General features: G+C 36.7%; 1 protein-coding gene across 1 annotated transcript in view; it reads left to right on the top strand.

The window, feature by feature from the left end:
• Positions 1-696: 696 nt before the first annotated feature.
• The window catches only part of LOC148001920 (uncharacterized), a 97,898-nt gene continuing 71,477 nt past the window's right edge, over positions 697-27,117 (top strand). Inside the window, exon 1 of the mRNA XM_087579755.1 lies at positions 697-995. Within this exon, the coding sequence (XP_087435881.1) occupies positions 963-995 (33 nt within the window). The 5' untranslated portion in view covers positions 697-962. The remainder of the gene's footprint in view (positions 996-27,117) is intronic.

Here is a 27,117-nt window from a genome sequence, read left to right as displayed (position 1 = left end):
CTTTTTTCCACTGGATAGTTTTAATTTCTTTGTCAATGATCAAGTGACACCAGGCAGTTGCTGAAAGCATGTACTTGATGAATGGGAGTAGCTTCATCCACAATAGAAAAAGGTAGGAAGGGGCAGTGGCAATAGACTTGAACTTTGACACATGTACAACTGCTTTGTCACCAGAAACTTCGGTCCAGAAAGCAGTACTAAAGGCTTTTATGCAGGCTTTAAAATAGGCAAGGGAAGCCATCGCTAACATTTACAGTGACAGCAGATGGAACATAATGAAGGGAAAATTATACAGATTTGGGGTTTAAAAATATGGAGTTGGAAGAGTGTGTTTCAGGGTTCACAGACTCAGGACTAAACACTGTGAAAAGCAAGTCCAGGCAGCCCCGCCCTGCCGCTAGAACTAACAGACCATAAAAGGAAAGGAATGCAGAACAGACCAGGAGTACCGTTCTGACTCACAGGCCACCTGGCAGGAAGAGATAAGCCCCCAGCCCCCGACATCCAGGATGCCCCAAACCTGCCAATGTGTGTAGCTATACCTTATTACCTCATCATGTGAAATAGCCAATCATATGTGAACATGTCTATGTGCCTCGTTTGAATCCACCAATCCCTGTAACTATGCATCTGCTTCTGTACGCCCGCTTCTGCTTCCCCAAACCCTATAAAAGCCCCATGCTGGAGCTGCTGGGCGCGCAAGTCCTCCGAAGAGACTGTGTGCCCGCAGGTACCTGTGTTTTCCAATAAACCCTCTTGCTGATTGCATCCGAGTGGACTCGGCTCGGTCATTGGGCGCTTGAGACTGCTCCTGAGGGAAAGGTCCTCTCCGGGGGGTCTTTCAATATGACTGATGAAGGAAAAAGACAAACATCAAAAATATGAAAGTAATTCATTCTTTATTCGAGTCATTATAGTGCCCTCTTCATGTGGCCATAATTCATTGTTCTGGGCATCAGAAAATGACACCAATCAGAAATTGCCTGAGGAAACAGGTAAGCTGATTTGGCTGATAAAGCAAAATGGAAGGAGTACTTTTTGAGCTTCCACTGTCAACATCCCGGTTGGTTGGTAACTTCATTCTCCTCTGAGCTTCCCACCGTCCCTTTGTCTTTGCTAAAGACAAAGAGATTAGGCCAATTGCCACGGATACAGAGGACAGATGGCTGCTGGCCTCTAAAGCCTACACTGTCACACATAAGGAGTGAATTATTTTACATTTTCAGCAACTTTGGCAAATGCTCCTTCCACTGTGATTGAAAGAGTTGTGACAAGTACACACACACACACACACACACACACACATGAAAAAAAAAAACTTTCTTCCAAAACACTGAGGCTAATCGGTGAAAAATAATTAACAAAATAAAGGGAAGAATTAAGTCTCCCTGAGAATAATATTCACAGATAACATCTGGATCCTACAATCTGTGTGTGTGGGAGTATGAGTGTGAGTGTGAGTGAAAGAGTGTGTTTCTCAGTGTGAAGGTGAGTGTGAGTGTCTGAGTGTGAGTCAGTGTCTGAGATGTATGTGTGAGTGTGAGTGTGAGTGTGAGAGTCTCCATGTGAAAGTACAAGTGTGTGAGTGAGAGTGTGAGTGAGTGTGTGTGTCTGGCTACATCCCCTGGCAGTAGCATTGACACCTAGGCTTCAGACTGTGTTAGTATAGTAGAATGGAGTTATGGTCCAGAAGTTCCAATGTTCTCTTCTTTCAGGATCTGACTTAGCTAATATTAAACTCGATAATTATGTGATCCTAGAAAGAAATCTTGAATGATAAAAACCAGAAATTCTAATTAGCCAGACAGGTTTTTCTTTCTCTGTGGGAGTCAACTTCTCGGGGATAAAATTGACCTTTCACAGTTAACCCATAGTCAGGAAAAAAAAAGTGACAGTATGATACATAGCTAGGGGCTAATCATAATAATTAAGTAGGACAAAATTTGGGCAGGGGGAGATTAATTGATTAGTGGATCTGATTCAGGATTATTTTCTCTTACAAATAAGTGAAGAAAATGGAGAATGGCAATCAATGATAGTGAAGGCTCAGACCCAGCACATAAAAAAAAATTGAAAAAGCATTTTTATCTTTATCTATTTAATTTTTTACTGTAAAAAGAAGAAAATACAAAGAAAAACAGAGAGAAAATGCACCTGCAAAGACTGGAATCCAAAGTCCTGTCTCTGGAAAACTGGTATTTTAGGGGTTTTGAGGTTTTTTATTTGGTTGTTTTGATGGTAGGTTGGTTGGCTGGTTGGGTTTATTTTCTGTTGTATTTTTTTTTTGTATGTTTGCTTTCATTTTGTGTCTGTGGATAAAACTCCATTACTTTGGTAAAATTATCTACCTCTGTCTTTGAGTGTGTCTGAAATTCTGAAATAATCACTAAGGAGGGATTCTGACAGGTAGGAAAAATAATAGCTTTTTTCTTTAAAAAAGAAAAGAGGGAAAAATATGTCATGTGTATTTGTGGTTCTGAGGCCAATTTATTTATCATTCTACATATTAGGAATCTAACTCCTAGTTCCTTACATGTAGACCAATGTTATAATTCTATTTTTGTACAACTACTATAAATGTTACATTAAGTATTCCAAGGTAATTATGAAATTTTCTCAAAATCAACGGCAAAGGGATATTGATTGGCTCAGTGATTTTACTTCTTTACTTACTTAATAAATTACAAGTTTTCAAAATGGCACATTTACTTTTAGCTCAGAATGAATCATTCCATAATGGTTTAAATAGAATCAACATAGCAAAATATGCCTACATAAACATAAACACAAACACATACACATACACGTATACATACACACACACATATATATATACATATACATGTACATACATATACACACATATATACATGCATACACGTATACACACATATATATTAATACATACACGTGTACATACATATGTACATATATACATACACACATATATAAATACATACACACATATATACATATATATTTGTGCATACATACACACATACACAAACATATGTATATATATCCATACACACATACGTACATACATACACACATACATATGTACATACATACATACACACATACACACAACAGTGATTAAAATGTAAATTGAGGAAAAGGTATGCTAAGTATTTGGTGATTTGATAACAGAAGTGAAAAAATCTAAAAACATAAAGCATCTGATTGTACAACTACTTATCTCTCTTTGATTTGATTTGTGCTTACCTATTACCAACTCTCTACCTGCTCACATATTATTCATCATTACATTCTATTACTGTGCGTATATTATCTCTATAAAGTATTTGTAGCTCCCTTTATCTGTCTTCTATTAATCATTTATTTTTATGAACTATTTTTGCCAATCCATTAATTTTCCTTTACATTCAACCATGAGAACTATGTGATGTTCATGTTACAATTTTTTGTGTTTCACCTCTCTGACATGACCACGTGTATGAAGACTGCACTTACAGATCATAGATATATAACAATATTTGAAGAGGATTTAGGACTTTTACAATAATGAATATTGGCCATGAGTGTGGATCCCTGGTATCAGTTTGTCTGAATTAAACAGGAGGCTTGCTATGAATCCCACTGCATGCTTCTAATTATCTCAGTTTGATAATTTACATCATTTATACATACATGTAACAGAGATAGATGTGTCTCCTTGCTTTTCAAAAACAATGCAATGAAATACCTAGAAAAACACCAAACCATCTAATTTTGGTTCTGCGAGAGGTTCCTGTAAAATGTTTGGTCATAGTGAAGAGAAAGATTACTCTCATTACTGACATTACCGTTCTTTTGTCTGTTATAAATTGTTCACTATCCTGAATGAGTTTTTCAGTATTTATTTCATTTAGAGATTATAATATAATTACATTTCTGCATCCCCCCTTTCCCCCAGTCCCATTTAATAGACCCTTCCTTTATCTCTTTCAACTTTATGACTTCATGGTTTGTAAAGGAGAAATTAACTGATACTGTATTTTCAAAGAGTTGTGAGGCTATTTTGGTTTTGGAAGTAAAAATAATTATTTGCATACAATTGTAGCAATTCATGAAATTTCTGTGAGTTTATGATACATATAAATATTATTATAGTCAATTTTGTCTAAAATTCTTTTATTTCAGTGGTCAAATACAATGAATCTTTTAATGTCTTTTCACATATTTATTGGTTATTTTTATTACTTCCTTTGTGTATAATCTGATAAGTTTTTGAACGACTTTATGTGAAGCTTTGAACATTGTTCAGTCAATATTTAATGTGCTTTTTTACGATGTCTATCTCAGCCTTTTTATAAAACAACTGCTGACAGCAATATGTTTGTTTTTCCAAACCATATCCTGTCAGACTAGTTTGTATGGTTGTATCTTTTGCTGTGCCTAAATATTTTTTTCCATGATCAATTCAGTTTTTAACCCTAATGATTTTCATGGCTCTATCTCGAAACTGCACTTCTGTTTAAAATTCTTTTTTTTTTTTTTTTTGGTTCTTTTTTTTTGGAGTTGAGGACCGAACCCAGGGCCTTGCGCTTCCTAGGTAAGCGCTCTACCACTGAGCTAAATCCCCAGCCCCTGTTTAAAATTCTTAATCGAATGGTGATACCTTAGCTGGAGGCAATGGCTGCTTCTTCCATAAAAATGGATAACAAATTATGACAGAAAACTGAGCTGTGGTACTATAAAACTGCTGTGAGAAAACCTGAGAAGGATTCCATTTACAGGCATAGGCAAGAATAGTCTGAATAAGTTTTCAAAAGATTAAGACATGAAACAGCTTGTCTTTCTTTATTAAGTCTTTCGGAGATCTTTGGGAAATTTTTGTGTTGACCTGTCTATGTGTGTATGAACCATTTGAGAGTGTGAGATCACTAGACATTGGCGTTATAAGCATTTTTCCCTTCCATAATAGTGTTCTCTGAACCAAAGTTGTGTCAACTAGAAGAGCAAATGTGTTCTTAGCTTCTGAGCTATCAGCATAGCCCCCTTGGTACATGTCTTAGCTCAAAAGATTTCTTCCTTTCTTCCAGTGTTTCAAGCTGGATATTTTTATTAAACAAGTACCATAACTCCGTTAATCTCAACATCTATTGTTAAATATCTGGTATTGTGCAATTTTAAAACTTCTGTACATAAGAGTCCAGTTTTGTTTTGATTTCCTGTTCACAAATCTTAGGGTATTACTATTTTATACTGCTTTACTATTGACACTTACATTTATTTTTATTTTATTTTTATTCAATATTTTAGGTTAGTGTATTTTTATTATATGCTTTCTTCTCCTCCAATACTCTACAGTTATATTTTGCCTTTCAGATTTTTATTTATTCACATTCCAAATATTTTCCTCTTTCCCAGTCTGCCATCATAGAGGTTTCACAGCAAGCACCTATCCCATGGACTCTAAGAGGATGCTTACCCTCTCACCACCCCACACCCTTCCCACACACACTCACCTGCACTTAATCCTCATTCCACATGTGCTTCCCTGGGATATCAATTCCTTACATAATTGAACACATCTCCCAATGAGTCGAGATGAGAAATTGCTCTGTTACATATGGGCCATATGGTTTTCTTTTGGGGTTGAAATCCCGTCAGTGCACTCTATTCTTCCCCTAATTATTCCCGGGGGGTTCATGACCTCGTTCCATCTGCATCTGTCTCAATCCGCTGTTTTCAAAGCAACATATACAAGCACAATATGGCATCAGTAATGGTGTGAGGGTTTGCTGCCTGCCTATGGGATGGATCACAAATTGGGCAGGTCACTGGCCTTCAACTGCGCTCCATTTTTTTCCTGCATTGCTTTTTGACAGGCAGAATTCAGGTTCGAATTTTGAAGATTGTTGTTCCAATCTACTCATTTGGGGACTTGTCTATCTACTGGAGATGACCACTTCAGTTTTCATCTCCCCATTGTTGGACATTTTGGCTTAGTTCACGTAGGCCTACTGAGGCATGGGAGACTTTCATTTCCCAGGTCTCTCGAACAATCTTGAGGTACCTCAGGCCACCAACCCCTGCAGCTGCCTGTTTCCATTCAATCTCCTGACCCTATGGACTTCTGTCTTCTTCACCCCCATTCCTAATCCTGCTCCTCTGTCTTGTCCCACACAGCTCTGTCACCCAGACTCCTCTTACTCCTCCCTCCTGTGAGTGATTTGTTCCACCTTCTAGGTTGTATTGAAGCATCCTCACTTGGGTCTTTCTTCTTAAAGTTTTTTATGGTCTGTGGGTTGTACCCTGGGTATCATGTACTTTTTGGATAATATCCACTTATCAGTGAGTATATTCAAGGCCTATTCTTTTGCGTTTTGCTTACCTTGTTCAGAATGTTATTTTGCAATTTTTTTCATTTACCTGCAAAACTCATGATCTTATTTTTAATAGAGAGATAGTATTTCATTGAGTAAATAACCCACATTTTTTTATCTATTCTTAGCCTGAGGGACATCTGAGTCATTTCCAGCTTCTGGCTATTACAAATAAGGCTGCTATGAGCATAGTAGAGCACATATTCTTGAGGTATGATGGAATATCTTTTAGGTATACGTACAGAAATGATAGACATTGGTCTAGAGGGAGAACTACTTATAGTTTTCTAAGAAAGAGTCAGGTTGATTTCCAAAGTGATTGTAGAAGTTGGCAAACCAACCAGTAATGGAAGAATGTTCCTTTTTCTCCACACCCTTTGTAGAATGTGCGTTACTTGAGTATGTAACCTTAGCTATTCTGATTGGTGAAAGTTAGACTCTCAAAGTTATTCTGGTTTGCATTATTCTAATGACTAATAATGTTGAACATTTTTCTAAGCTTCTCAGTTGTCCAATATTTCTCCATTGAGAATGCTCTGTTCGGTCTGTGAACCATTTTGTAATTGGGTTATTTGGTTTTTGGAGGTTACCTTCATGATTTCTTTATATATTTTGAATATTAGCTTCTTTATTTTCCATTTATTATTGGATATTTTACTTATCTACATTTCAAATATTATCCCTCTTCCCTGTTTCCCCTCAGGAAACATCTCATCCTATACTCCCAACACTGCCTCCATGAGGGTGCTGCTTCCACCTAACCATACTCTATCACTCTCTGCCATGCATTCCCCTACACTGGGACATAAATCTTTAAAAGTACCAAGGGGCTCTTATCCAATTGCTACCCAACAAGGTCTATCCTCTGGTCCATATGTGGCTGGGGCCATGGGTTGTTCCATGTGTATTCTACAGTTAGTGGTTTAGGCCATGGGGGCTTTGGGGTGTCTGGTTGGTTAATATTGTTATGCTTCTTAAGGGTCTGCAAATCCCCTCAGCTACCTCAGAACTTTCTCTAACTCATCAATTTCCAGACTGTGTTCTTTTTCCGCTGATTAACTACAAGGATCTGTGTCTGTATTTGTCAAGCTCTGGTAGAGTTTCTCAAGAGACAGCTATATCAGGCTCCTGTCAGCATGAACATCATGGCAACTCCAATAAGGATTGGATTAGGTGACTGCATGTGGAATGTATGGCCTTTGCTTCAGTCTGCTCCATAATTTGTCTCCATATTTCTTTTTTTTTTTTTTTTTGGCTCTGTTTTTTTTTTTTCGGAGCTGGGGACCAGGGCCTTGTGCTTCCTAGGCAAGCGCTCTACCACTGAGCTAAATCCCCAACCCTGTCTCCATATTTTTTTCTTTGACTATTTTTGTTCCCCCTTCTAAGAAGTCCTGAAGCATCCACACTTTTGTGTTTCTTCTTGTTGTTGTTTCATGTGGTCTGTAAATTGTATCTTGGGTATTGTGTGCATTTGAGATACTACCCACTTACCAGTGAGTACATAGCACCTGTGTTCTTTTGTGCTTGGGTTACCCCACCTAAGATGCTATTTTTTAGTTCCACCCATTGCCAAGAATTTCATGGTTTTAATAGCTGAGTAGTACTCCATTGTGTACATTTACATCACCGTCTGTTTCTTCATTGAAGAACATCACAAATCTTTCCAGTTTTGGGTTTTAATAAATCAGACTGCTACGAACATGGTAGAGCATGTGTCCTATGTTTAAGTGTCTTTTGGGTATATGTCCAGAAATGGCATAACTGGGTTCTATATCCAATTTTCTGAGGAACTGCGAGAAGCTTCTGTATTTTCAGAGTGGTTGGTTCTACCACCTTGCACTCCCATCAACATTTGAGGGGTCTTTGTCTTTCTTCACACCTTTGCCAGCATCTGTTGTTTCCTAAGTTTTGGTCTTGGACATTCTAGCTGGTGTGTGAAGGAATCTGAGGGTTGTTTTGGTATGAATTTCCCTGATGACTAAAGATAATGAACATTTCTTTAGGTGCTTCATGGCCATTTGATACTCCTCTGTTGAGAATATTTGTTAGCACTGTACCCCATTTTTACTAGGGTTATTTAGCTCACTGGAATCTAACTTCGTGAGTGCCCTCTATCAGTTGTAAGCTTGGTAAAGATCTTTTCACAGTCTGTTCGTTGCTGTCCTATTGACAGTGTCCTTTGCCTTGCAGAAACTTTGCACTTTTATTAGATCCCATTAGTCGATTCTGGATCTTAGAGCATGAGCCATTCTTATTCTGTTCCGGAAAATTTACCCTATGTCTATGTGTTGCTTGGTCTTCCTCAATTTCTCTTCTTATTTCAGTATGTGGTTTTCCCTGGAGGTCCTTTATCTACTTACACATTAACTTTGTAAAAGGTAATAAGAATGGATCCATTTTCATTCTTCTACATGCCGTCCACCAGTTAAACCGGCACCATTTGTTGAAAATGCTACCTTTTTTTCCACTAGATGATCTTAGTTCCTTTGTGAAAGAGAAAGTGACCATAATAGGTAGGTTCCGAGTCTTCAATTTCATTCCTCTGATTTACCTGTAGTCTCAGTATCTGTACCATGCATTTTTTATCACTATTGCTGTGTAAAACAGCTTAAGGTCAGGGATGGTGAATCCTCCAAAAGTTCTTTTATTGTTGAGGATAGTTTTTTGTAACTCCAGTTGAGTTTGCAAATTGCTTTTTCTAACTCTTTGAAGAATAGAGTAGGAATTTTGATGGGAATTGCATTGAATCTGTAGATTGCATTTGGCAAAATGGTCATTTTTACTATATTAAACTTGTGAATCCATGAGCATGGAAGATCTTCCCATCTTCTGAGATCCTCTTCAATTTCTTTCTTCAGAGACTTGAAATTCTCGTCACAAAGATCTTTCACTTGTTGAATTAGAGTCAAACTGAGTTACTATATACAATTTGTGACTGTTGTGAAGGGTGTTGTTTTCCTAATTTCTCTCCTAGACTGTTGATCCTTTGAGTAGTGGAAGGCTACTGATTTGTTTGAGTTAATCTTATATCCGGCATATTTGCTGAAACTATTTAAAAGGTTTAGTTCTCTGGTGGATTTTTTTGGGGTCACATAAGTATTCCATGCTGTCTTCAGAAAATATTGATATCTTGATTTCTTCCATTCCAATTCCTATCCCTTTGACCTCCTTCTGTTGTGTCATTGCTCTGGCTAGGAATTCAAGTACTATATTGAATAAGTAGGGAGAGAGTTGGCAGCCTTGTCCTTTTTCTGATTTGTGAGACTGCTTCAATTTCTCTCCATTAAGTTTGATACTGGCTAATCCTTTGCTGTATCTGGCTTTTACTATGTTTAGATATGGGCCTTGAATTACTTGAACTTTCCAAGACTTTCATCATGAAGCAGCGTTGACTTTTTTCAAATGCTTTCTCAGCATCTGAGGAGATGATTCTGTGTTTTTTCCCTTTAAGTTTATTTACATAGTGGATTATATCAATGGATTTCTGTATATTGAACCATTCACGTAAATCATCAGATACTACTACAAAAATATAAACTCAAAAATAACTGGAAAATCTGGATGAAATGGACAATTTTCTAAACATATATCAGGTACCAAACTTAAGTCAGGATCAGATAGATCATCTAAATTGTCCCACCACCGTGAAAGAAATAGAAGCAGCGTTAAAATCTCCCAATTAAAAACAAACAAACAAACAAACAAAAACAAAACAAAACAAACAAACAAACAAAATAAAACAGACATGCTTGGACCAGATTGATTGACTGAATGCAGAATTCTGTCAGACCTTCATAAAAGATCTAATGCCAATTGTGTACAAACTCTTCCACAAAATAGAAACAAGAAGAACATTACTAAATTCCTTCTATGAAACCACAATCATTCATATATTAAAATCGCATAAATAAACAAAAATGAAAGCAAACTTCAGACGAATTTCCTGTATGAATATCAATGTAAAAATACTCAATAAAACTCCCACAAACTGAATCCAAGAACACATCAATCTGCATTCTTACTCATGCAGTCCGCATTACCCCAGTACCATTTTTGATGTTGGCTCCCTTTTTCCATTATATGATTTTTCTTTCTTTGTCAAAGTTCAATTGTCCCATATGTATGTTGGTTTAATTCTGAGTGTTTACTTCTATTTCATTGGTCATACCGTCTGCCTTTGTACTTATTTCATGAGGTTTTTCTCATTATGGTTCTGTAGTGTAGGTGGTTTTCAGGAATGGTCATTTCCCTAGAAGTTCTTTTATTGTTGACAATTTTTTTTGACCATCCTTTATTCTTTCTTTTCCATATGAAGTTGAGAATTGCTTGTTACATGTCTGTGAATAATTTTGTTGTAGTTTTTATTGTAATTGTACTGAATCTGTCAATATTTTGCTAAGATATTTCTTATTTTCATATTATTCCTACTAACCTATGAATGTGGAAGACGGTTTCAACTACTGTGGACTTCTTCAATTTTGTTTTTCAGAAACTTTACATTCTTCTTATTCAGACTTTTCCCTTGCTTGGATAGCATTTCACCAAGAAAATTTATTCTTTTGTGGCTCTTGTGAATGATGTGATTTCCCTCAATTGTTTCTTAGCTCATCCATCATTTGTATATAGGATTGCTATGGATTTGACTTACTTCTTTTTTAAATCCAGCCGTTTTATTGAATTTGTTTATCAATGTAGGAATTCTGTGGTAAAATTTTTGGGATTGCTTACATGTACTATTATATCGTGCACAAATTATGATACCTTCATTTCTTTTTTCCAATATGTATCCATTGGTTCTCCTTTTGTTGTCTAACTTTTCACAGAAGAACTCTGAATATCATAGTGAGTATACAGGAACAGAATGTCCACCTTTTGTTGTCTTTTATTTTACTCGGATTGCTTCAGGTTTCTCTCCATTTAATTTGATATCGCCTGTTGGTTTGTTGTATACTGATTTTATTATGTTTAGATATGTTCTGTAAATTTCTGATCTCTCCAATAATTTTAACATTAGGGGGTGTTGTATTTTGTTAAAGGCACTTTATGGATGTAATGAGATGATCATGTAATTTTCTTCTTTGAAATTGTTTGTATAGAGGATTACATATTATAATGGAATGGATTTACATATAATGAGCCATCCGTGCATCACTGTAATTAAGCCCACTTAATTGTGATGAATTATTGTTTTGATGTGTTCTTGGATTTGCTTTGCTGTTTTCATGTTGAGTATATTTCCATCGTTATTTCTAAATGCAATGTGTCTGAAGTTCTCTTTCTCTGTTCATTTCTGTATGCTTTATGTCACAGGAAAACTGTGGATTTATTGATTTAATTAATTAGTGTTCCCTCTGGTTCTGCAACAATTTTAGGAGTCTGGGCATTGGCTCTTTAAAAAGTCTGGTACTACTATTTGCCTTTTTTGTTGTTGTTGTTCTGAAACTTTTTTAATGACTGCTTGCATTTAGTTAAGAATTTTAGCACACATTAGTCTTCATTTAATTTTAGCAGGTTATGAATATTTAGAAAATTATCCATTTCATCTAGATTTCCCAGTTTAGTTGAATATAGGCTTTTTTATTATGACCTGACAAATTTTTTTTAATTTTCTCAATTCCTATTATTAAGTCTAACTTACCTTTTCTGATTGTGTTAATCTGACACTGTCTCGTGCTCTTTAGTAAGGATGGCTAAAGTGTTTATCTATTTGTTGATTTTTTTCAAAGAATCAGCTCTTGGTTCAATGCATTGTTTTTATCATACTTTTTGCTAACTCGTTGATTTCAGCCCTGTGTTTTTCTATTTCCTTCGTTATACATGTGTTTGGTATATTTGCATTTTGCTGTTGTAGAGATTTCAGATGTACTTTTAAGTTGCTAATATGAAATCCTTTCAATTATTTTATTAAGGCACCTAGTGCTATAAATTTTCCTCTTAACACTGCTTTCATTGTGTCTCATAATGATGTGTCTCTGCTTTCTTCAAATTCAATAAAGTCATTAATTCCTTTCTTTATTTCCTCCCTGACTAAGTTATCATTGAGCAGTTCAGTGTCCTCATCTATATTGCCTTTTTGTTGTTGTTTTGTTTGTTTGTTAGTTTTTGTTTTATTTTTGCTTTTTTTTGTTTGTTTTTGTTTTGTTTTGTATTAGAATGCAGGGTCTTATTTCACTCTTTGTGTATCTGGTGATGATTGTTATGTGTCTAACAATATGGTCAATTTTGGATAACGTCCCGTTAAATGCTAAGAAGGAAGTATATTCTTTTGGGGTGAAAATCTCTGTAGATGTGTTAAATTCATTTGTTTCATAACTTCTATATGGGATCTCATAAAACTACAAAGCTTCTGTAAGGCAGAGAAAGCTGTTGTTAGGGCACAAAGGCAACCAACAGATTGGGAAAAGATCTTTACCAATCCTACAATTGATAGAGGGATCATATCCAAAATATACAAAGAATTCATGAAATTAGACTGCAGGGAGACAAATAGCCCTATCTAAAAATGGTGTTCAGAGTTAAACAAAGAATTCACAGCTGAGGAATCTGAATGGCTGAGAAGCACCTGAAGACATGTTCAACATCTTTAGTCATAAGGGAAATGCAAATCAAAACAACCCTGAGATTTCACCTCACATGATTCAGAATGGCTAAGATCAAAACCTTCGGCGACAGCAGATGCTGATGAGGATGTGGAGAAATAGGAACACTCCTCCATTGTTCGTGGGATTGTGGACTGGTACAACTATTCTGGAAATCAGTCTGGAGGTTCTTCAGAAAATTGGACATTGAGCTACCTGAGGACCCAGCTATACCACTCTTGGGCATAAACCCAAAAGATGCCCCAACATATAACAAAGACACATGCTCTACTATGTTCAGGGCAGCCTTATTTATAATAGCCAGAAGCTGGAAAGAACCCAGATGCCCTTCAACAGAGGAATGGATACAGAAAATGTGGTACATCTACACAATGGAATATTACTCAGCTAACAAAAACAATGACTTTATGAAATTCATGGGCAAATGAAAGGAACTGGAAAATATCATCCTGATACTTTCCCAATCACAGAAAAACACACATGGTATGCAATCAATGATAAGGGGATATTAGCCCAAATGCTTGAATTATCCTAAATGCACAGAACACATGAAACTCAAGTAGGATGACCAAAATGTGCGTGCTTCACTCCTTCTTTAAAAGGGGAACAAGAAAACCCTTGGGAGGAAATAGGGAGGCAAAGTTTAGAACAGAGACGGAAGGAACACCCATTCAGAGCCTGCCCTACATGTAGTCCATACATATACAGCCACCAAACTAGATAAGATGGATGAGGGAAAGAAGAGCAGGCTGACAGGAACTGGATGTAGTTCTCTCCTGAGAGACATAGAAAGAATACAGCAAATACATAAGTGAATGCCAGCAGCAAACCACGGAACTGAGAACAGGACCCCTGTTGAAGGATTCAGAGAAAGACCTGAAGGAGCTTGAATGTGCTTGAGACCCCATATGAACAACAATGCCAACCGCCCAGAGCTTCCAGGACTAAGCCACTACCCAAAGATTATACATGGATTCACTCTGGGCTCAAACTATATATGTAGCAATGACTATCCTAGTAAGATCACCAGTGGAAGGGGAAGCCCTTCATCCTGCCAATACTGAACCCCCAGTGAATGGGATTTTTGGGGGTAGGGCGTAAATGGGGGAAGGATGAGGACCGGAAGACGATACAGAATGGTAGGGGGAGGGTTTAGGGGGATGTTGGCCTGGAAACCAGGGAAAGGGAACACAATTGAAATGTAAATAAGATATATTCAATTTAATAAAGATGGAGAAAAGAAAACAATTAGGAAATGTCCCTTAATTTTCTATTTTAAAATATAAAATTTCATATCTTTTGTGCATTTAAAATATTATGCAACCGTATTATTTTATGTTGTTATGTGGGCCAAATACTTGTCACAGTATAAAAAATAATAGTCTATTGAATTTAATTATTTTTAATATTAATTTTATTTTTATATAATATATTTGTTTACTTTGTCCCTACTCTGCAATTGCACTAAGATTTTTGTCAAGTATATAGGCAAAGATTTGATGCAATCTCTCCCTCTAAATAAGTACCAAAACTATAAAAGTAAATAGAATGCTTATAAACCACACATAGTTTTACAACAGTACTGAAGATGCAGAAGCAGGCCTGATATTCATGAGGATTTACAAAACATCCTTGGAGAAATTTTGAAACATTGTCTCAAGTAAATGAAGAAAGGAAAATAATGACCATATATTCCACACCCAGTTTATGTATGCTAGTTAAAATACAATCAGTTTTGGATGTTCAAAATTTCACACATGCAAATGCTAAACAGTTCCTGAAGAATTGCAGCTTAAGGCTCTTTTCCCAAGGTAGACATTGTTAGACATTGCTAGAGGCATCCCATAAGACTCTGTTATTGCCCATTCTAGGAGGTTTTAGTAACATTATATAATGTTAGATAATCTACTCTTTAAATAGGAGGTTTTTAAGTAAGATCTGGTTTAAAGCTTCTGATGACTTAAGTAGTTTCCGCAATAAGGACTTAAGTTTTAATACCTGAAAAGCAGAAAAGGGCAATACCAATAACCTATCTAATTTGGAAGTTACTCCAACATGTTCTGCCTAGGGACTCAAATAAATGTTCCTTGTATAGATTGAAGAGTTTTCTTTTTCTTTTTATTTTTTTTAGAGTCTATGAATCAGCCCAATTGGTATAAAGTAACTCAATCTATATTAGAATAAAATATAAACCTCCATTTTTTTTAAACACAAATACATGCCTCTTTGTGGTGCATATGGCCAAGCATTATCCATTTCATACTAATTTTATAAAGCCAAAGAGTATCATGTTTAATGAATGTATAAGGAAGTATCTTAATAACATCTAAGTTAAAAGTGTCAATTACATACATTCATATGAACAATGTATTTTGATATATTATATATATTATATATGCTCCTATATGCATACAATATATATATATATATACATATATACATATATATGTGTGTGCTCCTGCATCCAGTTCTTGTTTTTGGATGGCATACTTAACTGGGACAAGGATATTATCAGAGGAGTCAGACTCCACATCTTTTCATCAAAGAAGGCTCAGTATATCCCAGCAGCTGTTAAGGGTTAATAACTTCTCATTCAATGGTGGGAGGCCCTTAGGGCATGCTATACATCCATGTTTCACATTTATATTTCCCTGACATTTTACATAACCTTTAAGAAACTTTGAATAAGTGTATGCATTAGTTATGCCACATCAGTAGCACAGCAAATTACCGCTGAGTTACCCATTTCCAGGTTTTTAAATTCTCTCGCCTCTCTTTTGATATGATCATGAAACAGTAAATAGGGACATGTTGATAAAGTTGTCTCCTAGATGGCTGAGCAAAATTCCTAACTTCTTCTAGTCTGACAAATTATAAAATTTGGCACAACCTAAATGAGAAGGGAGGCTTCTCACATAATGTGTATCAGCAGGTAAAACTGAGAACAATAAATTTGAATATTATCAAGGTAATTTGACAATATAAGTGAATGATTTAGATATAAAGAGGTTTCTATATTCTCCCTTGACCTGGACTTTTCTCTAAAAGATACTTACTGTTCAACAAGCCCCATACATGACAAAATGAAAGGAGTGAGTGATACTTGGGAACTATCATGTTACTAAGACTTCAGAGGGCAAAAGTTCCTTTTGACGTCTGCAACATGTATATTTCATCATTGAGTAGGAAGGCAACTGATGTTTTCTTTCTCTTCCCAGAAAATTGTACTAAACCATGCATTTATTGAAATATTATTAAGTTCAAGGACACATATTTTCACTATATTTCTCAATTGTGGGACTCAAAATATAACACGGTTTACATATGGAAATATATTTTTGGATGCTATGCTCTGCAGATTGCTTTAAGATTCATGATACATAAAACTTACTGTGGCTTGAAACATGTGGTACCACAGTCTGACATTTCAAAACAAGATGCAGTATAAATAGAAATTCAATTTTATGAGGTTCAATATTTGAAGCACAGTTTGTTTAAAAGCAAAATGTTATAAAGGTTTCCAAAGTCAAACTATCACCAGATACTGAAGCACTGAGGTAATCAGAGTTTAATTAGAGAAAAAGACAACAGGCAGACCAAATAATGGATCTTTAGATAATTCAGAATCTGTCTTTGAGATTCTCTCTCTCTCTCTCTCTCTCTCTCTCTCTCTCTCTCTCTCTCTCTCTCCATGCACACACACACACACACACACACACACACACACACACTTATCAGTGAGTGCATGCAAATCATATAATGGATTGATGGATTGGTTTTTGATTGGATATTTTACAGATTTATATTCCAAATGTTATAAGCTTTCCTGGTTCCCTCCTCTCTCATCCCTCCTCCCCTTCTCCCCTTGCTTCTATTCTATGAGGATGCTCCCTCCTCCAAGGTACCCACTACTACTGCAACACCCTGGCATTCCCCTATGCTGGGGAAATGAGCCTTCACAGGACCATGGGCTTCTCCTCCTATGTCTGTCCAGGCTATTCTCTGCTACATATGAAGCTGAAGCCATATGTCCATCAATGGTTGGTGGTTTAGTTCCTTGTACCTCTGGTAGGTCTGGCTGTTTTATACTGTTATTCTTCCTAATGAAATTGCAATCTGCTTCAGCTCCTTTAGGCCATTAATTTGTTCATTGGTGCCCTGGATAGCGTCAAGCATCATTATATATACTAGTAAGGCTCTGGCAGAGCCTCTCAGGTGACACACATATCAGGATCCTGTCAGTAAACACTTTTTGGCATCAGAAATACTGACTGAGCTTGGTGGCTGACATGGGATGGATCCCCAAGTGGGGCTGTCTCTGGATCACCTTTCCTTTATTCTCTGGTCCACTCTTTGCCTCTGTATTTCCTCTCATTAGTATTTTGTCCCCCCCTCATAAGAAGGACTGAAACATTCACATTTTGATCCTAATTCTTCTTGAACTTTATGGGGTCAGTTAATTTTACCTTGGGTATTCCAATAGTGAATGCATACCATGTGTCCCTTTGTGATTCATTATCTCACACAGGATGATATTTTCTAGTTCCATCTATTTGCTTAAGAATTTCATGTAGTCATTGCTTTTAGCAGGTGAGTAGTACTCCATTGTGTAAATTCATCATATTGTTTTTATCCATCCCTCTATAGAAGGATATCTGGATTTTTTTTCCAGCTTCTGGCTCTTATAAATAAATATGCCGTGAACATAGTGAAGCTAATTGTACATTTTTCTTTCAGAAAGGAAAGTCCCAGGAAAGACAAAAGAACTTTAAAAATATATTTGACTGACACATAAAAAACAACTACAAGGCAATGGTGATTAAATATCTCCAAGTCAAATACATGATGTTTATAAGCATGGATTGAAATATAAGTGTAAATCTAGTTATATAAAGGACACTCCACTTCTGGGGTGACTGCTTGACTCTGGGGAGGCCAGTTCTTGCTAGGGACAAGGAGATGGAATCAAAAAGTCAAAATCTTCTGCCTGCTCCACCCCTAGCAAGGCCAACCATCATTAGGTCTGCTGTGGCCACTCTGGACTCTTCCAGGAAACACTGGTCAACACAACCCTAAATATACAAAGCCAAAAGCATCCTCCCCCACTTCCCAACCCATTCCTATGCACTGAATTTCCTGCTGCTTTCTAGGACAGAACGAGCATGCTTTCATCAGGCACTGATGCCAAGCCAGAGCACAGCTATTTTTCTATTACAGCCCTCAGTAGTCTAACACACTTGAATAACAACAACTACAACAATAAAAAAATTAAATCTAATCTTATGAAACTAATAAAGGTTTCTACGTGGAGAGAAATAATTTCTTAATTAAATTCAGGAAACTCTAACCAAACATGGGTAGACTTTTAAAGCGAAATGAATAGATATTAGAAAGTATAATAAAAACAATCAAAGATGTAAAATAAATGAACAAAGTTATTCAAGACCTGAAAATGTAGTGAGAAGTAATAGAGAAAACAAAAACTGAGCCAATTCTGGATATAAAATGGAAAACCTATAATAAAGAACAGCAAATACATACACAAGCAATACAAACATAGTGCAAGGGAGAAAAAGAGAGAATCTTGGGCATATGAGACATAATAGAAGAAATTGAAAATTTTGACAAAAAAAATGCTGAATCTGAAATGTTTCTACAACAACTCATCCAGGAAATTGAACACTATAAGAAGACCAAACCTGCCTTTCATCCTGCATCTCTGCTGGGCTTAGATTTCATGCTTCAGCTCCCACTGTCCAAGATTGTTGGCCTTGCTAGGGGCTGAGCAGGCAGTGGATTTGGCTTCTTTATCTCATTTGGCTCTTCCTGATAACAACAGGCCTCCCAGGAGTCATCCCTGAGAGACAGGATGACTCCCAGGAGGACCATCATGATGAGGTTAACAGGTGAAATCACCCTGCCCAACACAATATCTAACCTTATTGGTACCCTCACAGTGCCCAATAAATGCAAGACTTATTGCCCTCACAGAAACAGATCATCCTTCCAGTCTACAACTGTGCCTGGAGTCAAATTGGGTACTATAACCACTATTCTCCCCAATCATACCCAGCAAGAGGATGACACTCTGGAGGTCATAACCAGAGGCAGACTTCCTCTGGGAGGTCCATTATAAGGAGGATCACTGAATGGACAGGGTCCAGTCAGAGCCAACATGCTAGTTATATCCAGTTGGAACCTGATGGCAAGGGGCAAGCAAAAGAACATAAGCATCAGATACCAATTTCACCAGTTCCCCTATCCTGTATCCCTGGATGAGCAAAAGAATCTGAAAAGTAAGATTCTGACCTGAAATACCATTTCCTAAAGATGATAGAGGACCTTAAGGAGGTCATAAATAATTCCATTAAAATATATAGGAAAAAAATAGGTATACATGTAGAATTCCTTATACAGGAAATGCATCAATCACTTTTAAAATGTAGGGAAATATGATCAAACAGGGTAAGAAACTGAACAAAATATCCAGGATCTAAAAATGAAAATAGAAACCGTGAAGAAATCAAAAAGGGTGACAACCCACAAGATGAAAAGCATAGAAAAGAAATTAGCAGTTACAGATGCAAGCAATATTGACAGAATACAAGAGATACAAGAAAGAATCTAAGGAATAGAAGATACCATAGAAAATATTGACACAATAGTCCAAGAAAATAGAAAGTACAAAAAGCTCCTAATTCAAATATCGAGGATATGCAGGACACAATGAACAAAAAAGTATCTAACAATAGTAGTAATAGAAGAGAGTGAGGATTCCAAATTCAAAGAGACAGAAAACATCTGAAATAAAATCATAGAAGAAAACTTTCCTAACCTGAGAAAGCAATGGCCATAAACTTAAAAGAAGCATAAAAAATACCAGATACATTGGACCAGAAAAGAAATTACTCCTATCTTATAATAATCAAAACACTAAATGCGCAGAACAAAGAAAGAATATTAAATGACTTAAGGGAAAAAGGCCAAATAACTTATAAAGTCAGACCTATAAAATGATACCAGGATTCTCAAAAAGCCAGAACTTTCATAGGTATCAGGAAGTCCTTAAACAAACACAAGTGCCAGGCTATGATGCTTAGCAAATCTCTCAATTGCTATAGATGGAGAAAGCAATATATCACATTTCAAAACCAATTATAAACAATTTATATCCATTAAGCCAACCCTGCAGATGATAATAGAAGAAAAACTCTAACCCAAGGCAGAAAATGTCACACAAGAAAAACCGAGAAATTAATATTCTCACAACAAACCCAAAAGAAGAGAACCACACAAACATTATTCCACCTCTAAGCACAAAAATGAAAAAAAATCATTGGTCTTTAATATCTCTCAAAATCAGTGAACACAATTCCTCAATGAAAGGACATAGACTACCAGAGTGAATATGTAAACAGAACCCAACAGAACCCAACAGATTCCCGCATATAAGAAACACACCTCAGTGACAAAAACTCATATTACTTCACAGCAAATGTCTGAAAAATACTTTCAAGGAAATGGTCCAAAAAAAAAACTGGAGTAACCATTCTAATATCAAATAAAATTGAATTTCAAACAAAAGTTTTCAAAAATGATGAAGAAATTCACTTCATACTACTCAAAGAAAAATTTTACCGTGAACTCTCAATTCTGAGTATCTATGACCCAAATGCAAGGGCACCCCATTCTCAGCATTTCAAAGTATTTTATCAAAAATGGACCATATAATCAGATGCAAAATAAGCCTCAATACATAAAAATATATTGAAACTATCCAATGCATTGTATCGGATCTTCACTGACTAAGGCTGGTCTTATATAATAACCAAAAGAACAAGAACAACAACAACAATAACAACATCCACAACAACAGAATTAAATTTCACATATGCACAGAAGGTAAGCCTCAACTCAACGAAGAAATAAATTATTTTTTTTAGAATTTAAAACACAATTAAAACAAAATGTAAGCAGTACCAAGAGGAAAACCCATCTCTGTCTGCTTCCATAAAGAAATTTGAGAGATCAGACACTAGCAGCTTAAAAGCATATCTGAAAGTTCTAGAAACAAAAGAAACAAATATACTCAAGAGGAGTAGATTGCAGGAAATACTCAAACTCAGGAATGGAATCAAACAAGTAGAAACAAAGAGATTTTTTTATAATCAACAAAACTAGTAGCTGGTTCTTTGAGAAAATAAAGAAAATAAAGAAACCCTTTGCTAAGCTAAATAGAGAGCACAAAGACACTATCCAAATAACATATTTAGAAAAGAAAAGAGGAAATTCAAATAAGACCTTACAACAGAAGACTAAACTCAACAAAACTGAAAAATTTAGGATGAATGTACAATTTCTAGATAAATAAAAGGTATCAAAGTTAAATCAGGATCAGATAAGCCATCTAAACTTTCCCATAACTCCTAGAGAAAAAGAAGCTGTCATAAAAGTCTCTCAACCCCCCCCCCCAAAAAAAATCCTAGGGCTAGAAGGTTTTACTGCAGAATTCTCAAAGACTTTCAAAGAACATCTTATATCAATACTTCTGAAATCATTCCACAAAATAGAAAGGAAGGAACACTGCCCAGAAGCTAATGCCTAAACAACACCAAGATCGAAGAAAGACAACTTCACACTAATTTCCCTTATGAGTATTGATGTGAAAATAATTAATTTTTTCAATACAAATCTAAAAACACATCAAAATAATCATTCACCCTGTAAGCTTCATCCCAGGGATCAATAGTTGTTTCAATATGTGGAAATATGGCAACTTAATTTGCTTTATAAAGAAATACAAAGAAAAATATATGAACAACTCATTAGATTCTGAAAAAGCCTTTGAGAAAAATGCCTTTTCATGTTAAAATTCTTCAAAAGATAAGAAATTAAAAGTTTATACCTAAGTAAAACCAATATGCAGCCAACAAAGAGTCAACATTAAATTAAATGGATAAAATTTGTAACAATCCCACTGCAATCAGAAACAAGAAAGGATGCTCATTATTTTCCTATCTATTCAATATTGTACTCAAAAGTCAAGCCTTACCAAGTATATAACAAAAGGCAGTCACAGCAATACAAGTTGGAATGCTCAAAGACACAATATCACTATTTGTGGTTGATATAATAATATGTGACTATAAAAATTCCACCTGAAAACTCCAACTGCTGATAAACAGCTTCAGCAAACTGTCTGGATATAAAATTAACTCGAACAAGTCAGCAGCCTTCTTCTCCTCAAAAGAAAAATGTGCAGAGAAAGAAGTTAGGGAAATAACACACACACCAAAATAGTCATAAATAATATAAACTGTTTTGGTGTGACTCTAGCCAAGAAAGTGAAAGGTCTGTATGACAAGAACTTCAAGTCTCTAAAAGAGAAATCAAAGAAGTTCTGAGAAGAAAGATCGATCACCCGTGTCCATGAATTGGCATAATTAACATATTAAAAGTGGACAACTTAACAAAATAACAGATTAAATACAATCCCCATCAAAATGCCAACTCAATTCTTCACAGAGATAGAAAACCAATTCTCAAAATTAATAGGTAATAACAAAAAACCCAGCACAGCTAAAACCATTCTCAACAATAAAAAAAAAAATAATAATCTGTGGGAATTGCTATCTCTGACTTCAAGCTCTACTACAGAACTATAGTGAGGGAAACCAAATGGCACTGGTACAGAAAAAAGCAGTTAAATTACATGGAATAGAATTGAAGGCACAGAAATGAACCCACACACCTATGGTCACTTGATTTTGATAAAGAAGCTAAAACCGTCCAGTGGAAAAATGAAAGAATTTTTAACAAATAGTGCTGTTTCAACTGGTGGTCATCATCTAGAAGAATGCAAATTGATCTATATATCACCTTGTACAAAGCACAAATAAACTGAATCAAGGACCTCCACATAAAAGCAGATACAGCCAGACAACTAGAAGAGAAAGTGGAGAACAGCCTAGAACACATGGGCACTGGGGAAATTTTCCCAAACAGAACAGCAATGGCTTATACTCTAAGATCAAGAATGTACAAAGGGAACCTCATAAAAATGAAAACTTCTGTAAAACTAAAGACACATTCAAGAGGTCAAAACAGCAACCAACAAATTGGGAAATGATGTTCACCAATCCTACATCCAATATAATGCTAATTTCTAATATATACAAAGAACTCAAGAATTTTTCTCTGGAGAAACAAATAACCCAATTAAAATTGGATTTCAGAGCTCTTCAGAGAATGCTCAAATGATGTATATTTGAGAAGGGCCTAAAGAAATGTTCAACATCTTTAGTCATCAGGGAAATGAAAATCAAAACAACCTTGTGATTCCACCTCACACCTGTCTGAATGGCTAAGACCAAAAACTCAGGTAAGAGTAGCTGCTCTACAGGATGTGCATTTGTGGAATTACAAGCTGCTACAGCTCATTTAAAAATCAGTCTGGATTTTCCTCAGAAAATTGTACCTAGTTCTACCTGAGGACCCAACTGTACTAGTTCTGGGCATATACCCAAAGGATGTTCTTCTGTATAACAAGGATACATGCTCCACTATGTTCATAGCAGCCTTATTTATAATAGTCAGAAGCTGGAAAGAACTAAGATGTCCTAAGCAAAGGAATGGATATAGAAAATGTTGTATATTTACACAAATGAGTACTACTCAGCTAATAAAAGCAATGACTACATAAAAATTTTAGGTCAATCAATGAAACTAGAAAATATCATGCTAAGTGAGGTAACAAAGTCACAAAAGAGCACACATGGGGATGCATTCACTTATAAGGGGATATTAACCCAAAAGCTCAAATTATCCAAGATACAATCCACAGACCACATGAAGCTAAAGAAAAAATACCACAATGTGGATGCTTCAGTTCTTCTTAGAAGGGTGACCAAATTACTCATGGGAAAATTTACATTGACACAGACTGTAGCAGGGACTGAAATAAAGTTCCTTCGGAGATTGCCCCACTTGGGGATCCATCCCATATGCACTCACTATATTCAGTCACTATTGCTGATGCCTAGAAGTGTTTGCTGAAAGGAGCCTGATATGGATATCTCCTGAGAGGCTCTGCCAGAGCCTTACTGATACAGATGAGTGTAAACAATGGGTATTGGGTGTACCTGGAAGAGAATGGGGGACAAAAGACTCGAAGAAGGACACCAAGACAAGAGTCTGATCAAGGCAACAACTTTATTTTTCCCCAAGGCTGAATTTATACCATAACATGGGTAACAGAGGGAAGGTGGAAGTAAGAAACATTTATGCAGGCCAAGGACACAGTATTCGTGTGGTCAGGGAATTGGCTGATGTTGACAGGATGTCAGAAAGGTCACAGGTTTGTCATATTATTAGTCAGGAGGACAACTTTATCATATGATTATTTTTCTTGACCACCAGATTTGTATTAGTCTTCTGCAGCTGGCTGGGGATTTTCCATGAACCTAGTCATACTTAATTCTAACATCAACAATGGAGGGCTTCAAGGGCATCGCTATCAACAGACGAGGATGCTCAGAGCTAAACTTCGTACTGGACATGGCGACTACAATGGAGGAGTTAGAGAAAGAACTGATTAGCTGAAAGGGTTTGCAACTCCTTATGAATAATAAAACTATCAACCAACAGACCCCCTTCAGACATCCCAGGGTGAAAATTACCAACAAATGAGTACAAAATGATAAACCCAAGACTCCTTCTGCATATGTAGTAGAGCATGGCCTTGTATTCTATGAATAGAAGGAGAAACCCTTGGTTCTGCGAAGGCTTTATTTCCCAATGTATTGGAATGCTAGAGCATTGAGTCAGGAGTGGGTGGTGGATAGTGGGAACATCTTGATAAAAGCAGGCCAAAGGGGTGAGGAGGTTTGGGGGAGCCTGAAAACAGGATTATACTTGGAAGGTAAATACATAAAATATTCAATAAGAAATATTCGACATCCTTACTCATCAGAGAAATGTCAATCAAAACATGTCTGAGATACCACCTCATACCACTCTTGAATGGCAAAGATTAAAACACATGTGACAGCAGATACTGGACAGAATGTGTGGAAAGGGGATCACTCCATCATTTTTGGTCCTATCATCATTAGCTGGAATAATTATTCTGACAATCACTCTGGCCATTCTTTAGAAAATTGGACATAGTACTACCTGAGGAACCAGCAATAGTAGACGTGGGCATACACTCAAAAATGTTCCACCGGAGAGAGAGATCAAAAGCCAGACAGGTGGGCACTCCTGAGACAGCAGAGCAAAAGAGACCACCAATACTGCCCGCCCCTGCCCACATCCCTGGCCCAAGAGGAAACTGTATACCGTCTCAGGGAACCTGAAGATAGGAGCAATGGAGCTGCAGGTTCCCTGCACCCCAGACACCGCCAGAACCTGAAGGGACCGGATCAACAGTTCTCTGCACCCAAATCCCGTGGGAGGGAGAGCTAAACCTTCAGAGAGGCAGACATGCCTGGGAAGCCAGAAGAGACTACAATCTGCCCATATTTCTGATTCCAGAGGAAAACAGCTAATGCCATCTGGGACCCTGGTGCACGGGAGCTCCCGGAAAAGGCAGCACAGGCCCTCCTGGTTGCCGCCATCACAGAGAGCTCAAAAGCAACACACAAGGAGCAAACCTGAGCCTCGGGATCACAGGTAAGACCAAATTTTCTGCTCCAAGCAACCTGCCTGGTGAACACAGGACACAGGCAGACAGGAACAGCTGAAGACTAGTATACAGGAAAAACTACATGCCTGAAGGCAGAACACTCTGTTCCCATAACTGGCTGAAAGAAAACAGGAAAACAGGTCTACAGCACTCCTGACACAAAGGCCTATAGGACAGTCTAGCCACTGTCAGAAATAGCAGAACAAAGTAACACCAGAGATAATCTGATGGCGAGAGGCAAGCACAGGAAGCCAAGCATCAGAAATCAAGACTACATGGCATCATCTGAACCCAATTCTCACACCAAAGCGAACACTGAATAATAAACACACAAGAAAAAGCAAGATCTAGATTTAATCATATTTGATCATGATGCTGGAGGAATTCAAAAAAGACATGAAGAACTCCCTTAGAGAAACACAGAAAAACATAAATAAACAATTAGAAGCCTAAAGAGAGGAATCACAAAATCCCTGAAAGAATTCCAGGAAGACACAATTAAACAGTTGAAGGAATTAAAAATGGAAACAGAAGCAATCAAGAAAGAACACATGGAAACAATCCTGGATATAGAAAACCAAAGGAAGAGACAAGGAGCTGTGGATACAAGCATCACCAACAGAATACAAGAGATAGAAGAGAGAATCTCAGGAGCAGAAGATTCCATAGAAATCATCAACACAACTGTCAAACATAATGTAAAACGGAAAAAGCTACTGGTACAAAATATACAGGAAATCCAGAACTCAATGAGAAGATCAAACCTAAGGATAATAGGTATAGAAGAGAGTGAAGACTCCCACCTCAGAGGACCAGTAAATATCTTCAAAAAATCATAGAAGAAAACTTCCCTAACCTAAAGAAAGAGATGTCCATAAGCGTACAAGAAGCCTACAGAACTCCAAATAGATTGGACCAGAAAAGAAACTCCCCCTGTCACATAATAGTCAAAACACCAAATTCACAAAATAAAGAAAGAATATTAAAAGTAGTGAGGGAAAAAGGTCAAGTAACATACAAAGGCAGACCTATCAAAATCACACCAGACTTCTCGCCAGAGACTATGAAAGCCAGAGGATCCTGGACAGATGTGATTCAGACCCTAAGAGAACACAAATGCCAGCCCAGGTTACTGTATCCTGCAAAACTCTCAACTACCATACATGGAGAAACCAAGATATTCCATGACAAGACCTAATTTACAAAATATCTTTCTACAAATCCAGCACTACAAAGGATAATAAAGGTTAATGCCCAACATAAGGAGGCAAGCTACACCCTAGAAAAAGCAAGAAACTAATCGAGTTGCAACAAAACAAAGAGAAGAAAAGCACACAAACATAACCTCACATCCAAATATGAATATAACAGGAAGCAATAACCACTATTCCTTAATATCTCTCAACATCAGTGGTCTCATCTCCCCAATAAAAAGACATAGATTAACAAACTGGATACGCAATGAGGACCCTGCAATCTGCTGCCTTCAGGAAACACACCT

This window comes from Rattus norvegicus, chromosome 12 (assembly GCF_021556685.1).
Source record: "Rattus norvegicus strain SHRSP/BbbUtx chromosome 12, alternate assembly SHRSP_T2T, whole genome shotgun sequence".
Classification (NCBI taxonomy): Eukaryota; Metazoa; Chordata; class Mammalia; order Rodentia; family Muridae; genus Rattus; species Rattus norvegicus.
This window is presented reverse-complemented; position numbering and strand designations above follow the sequence as displayed.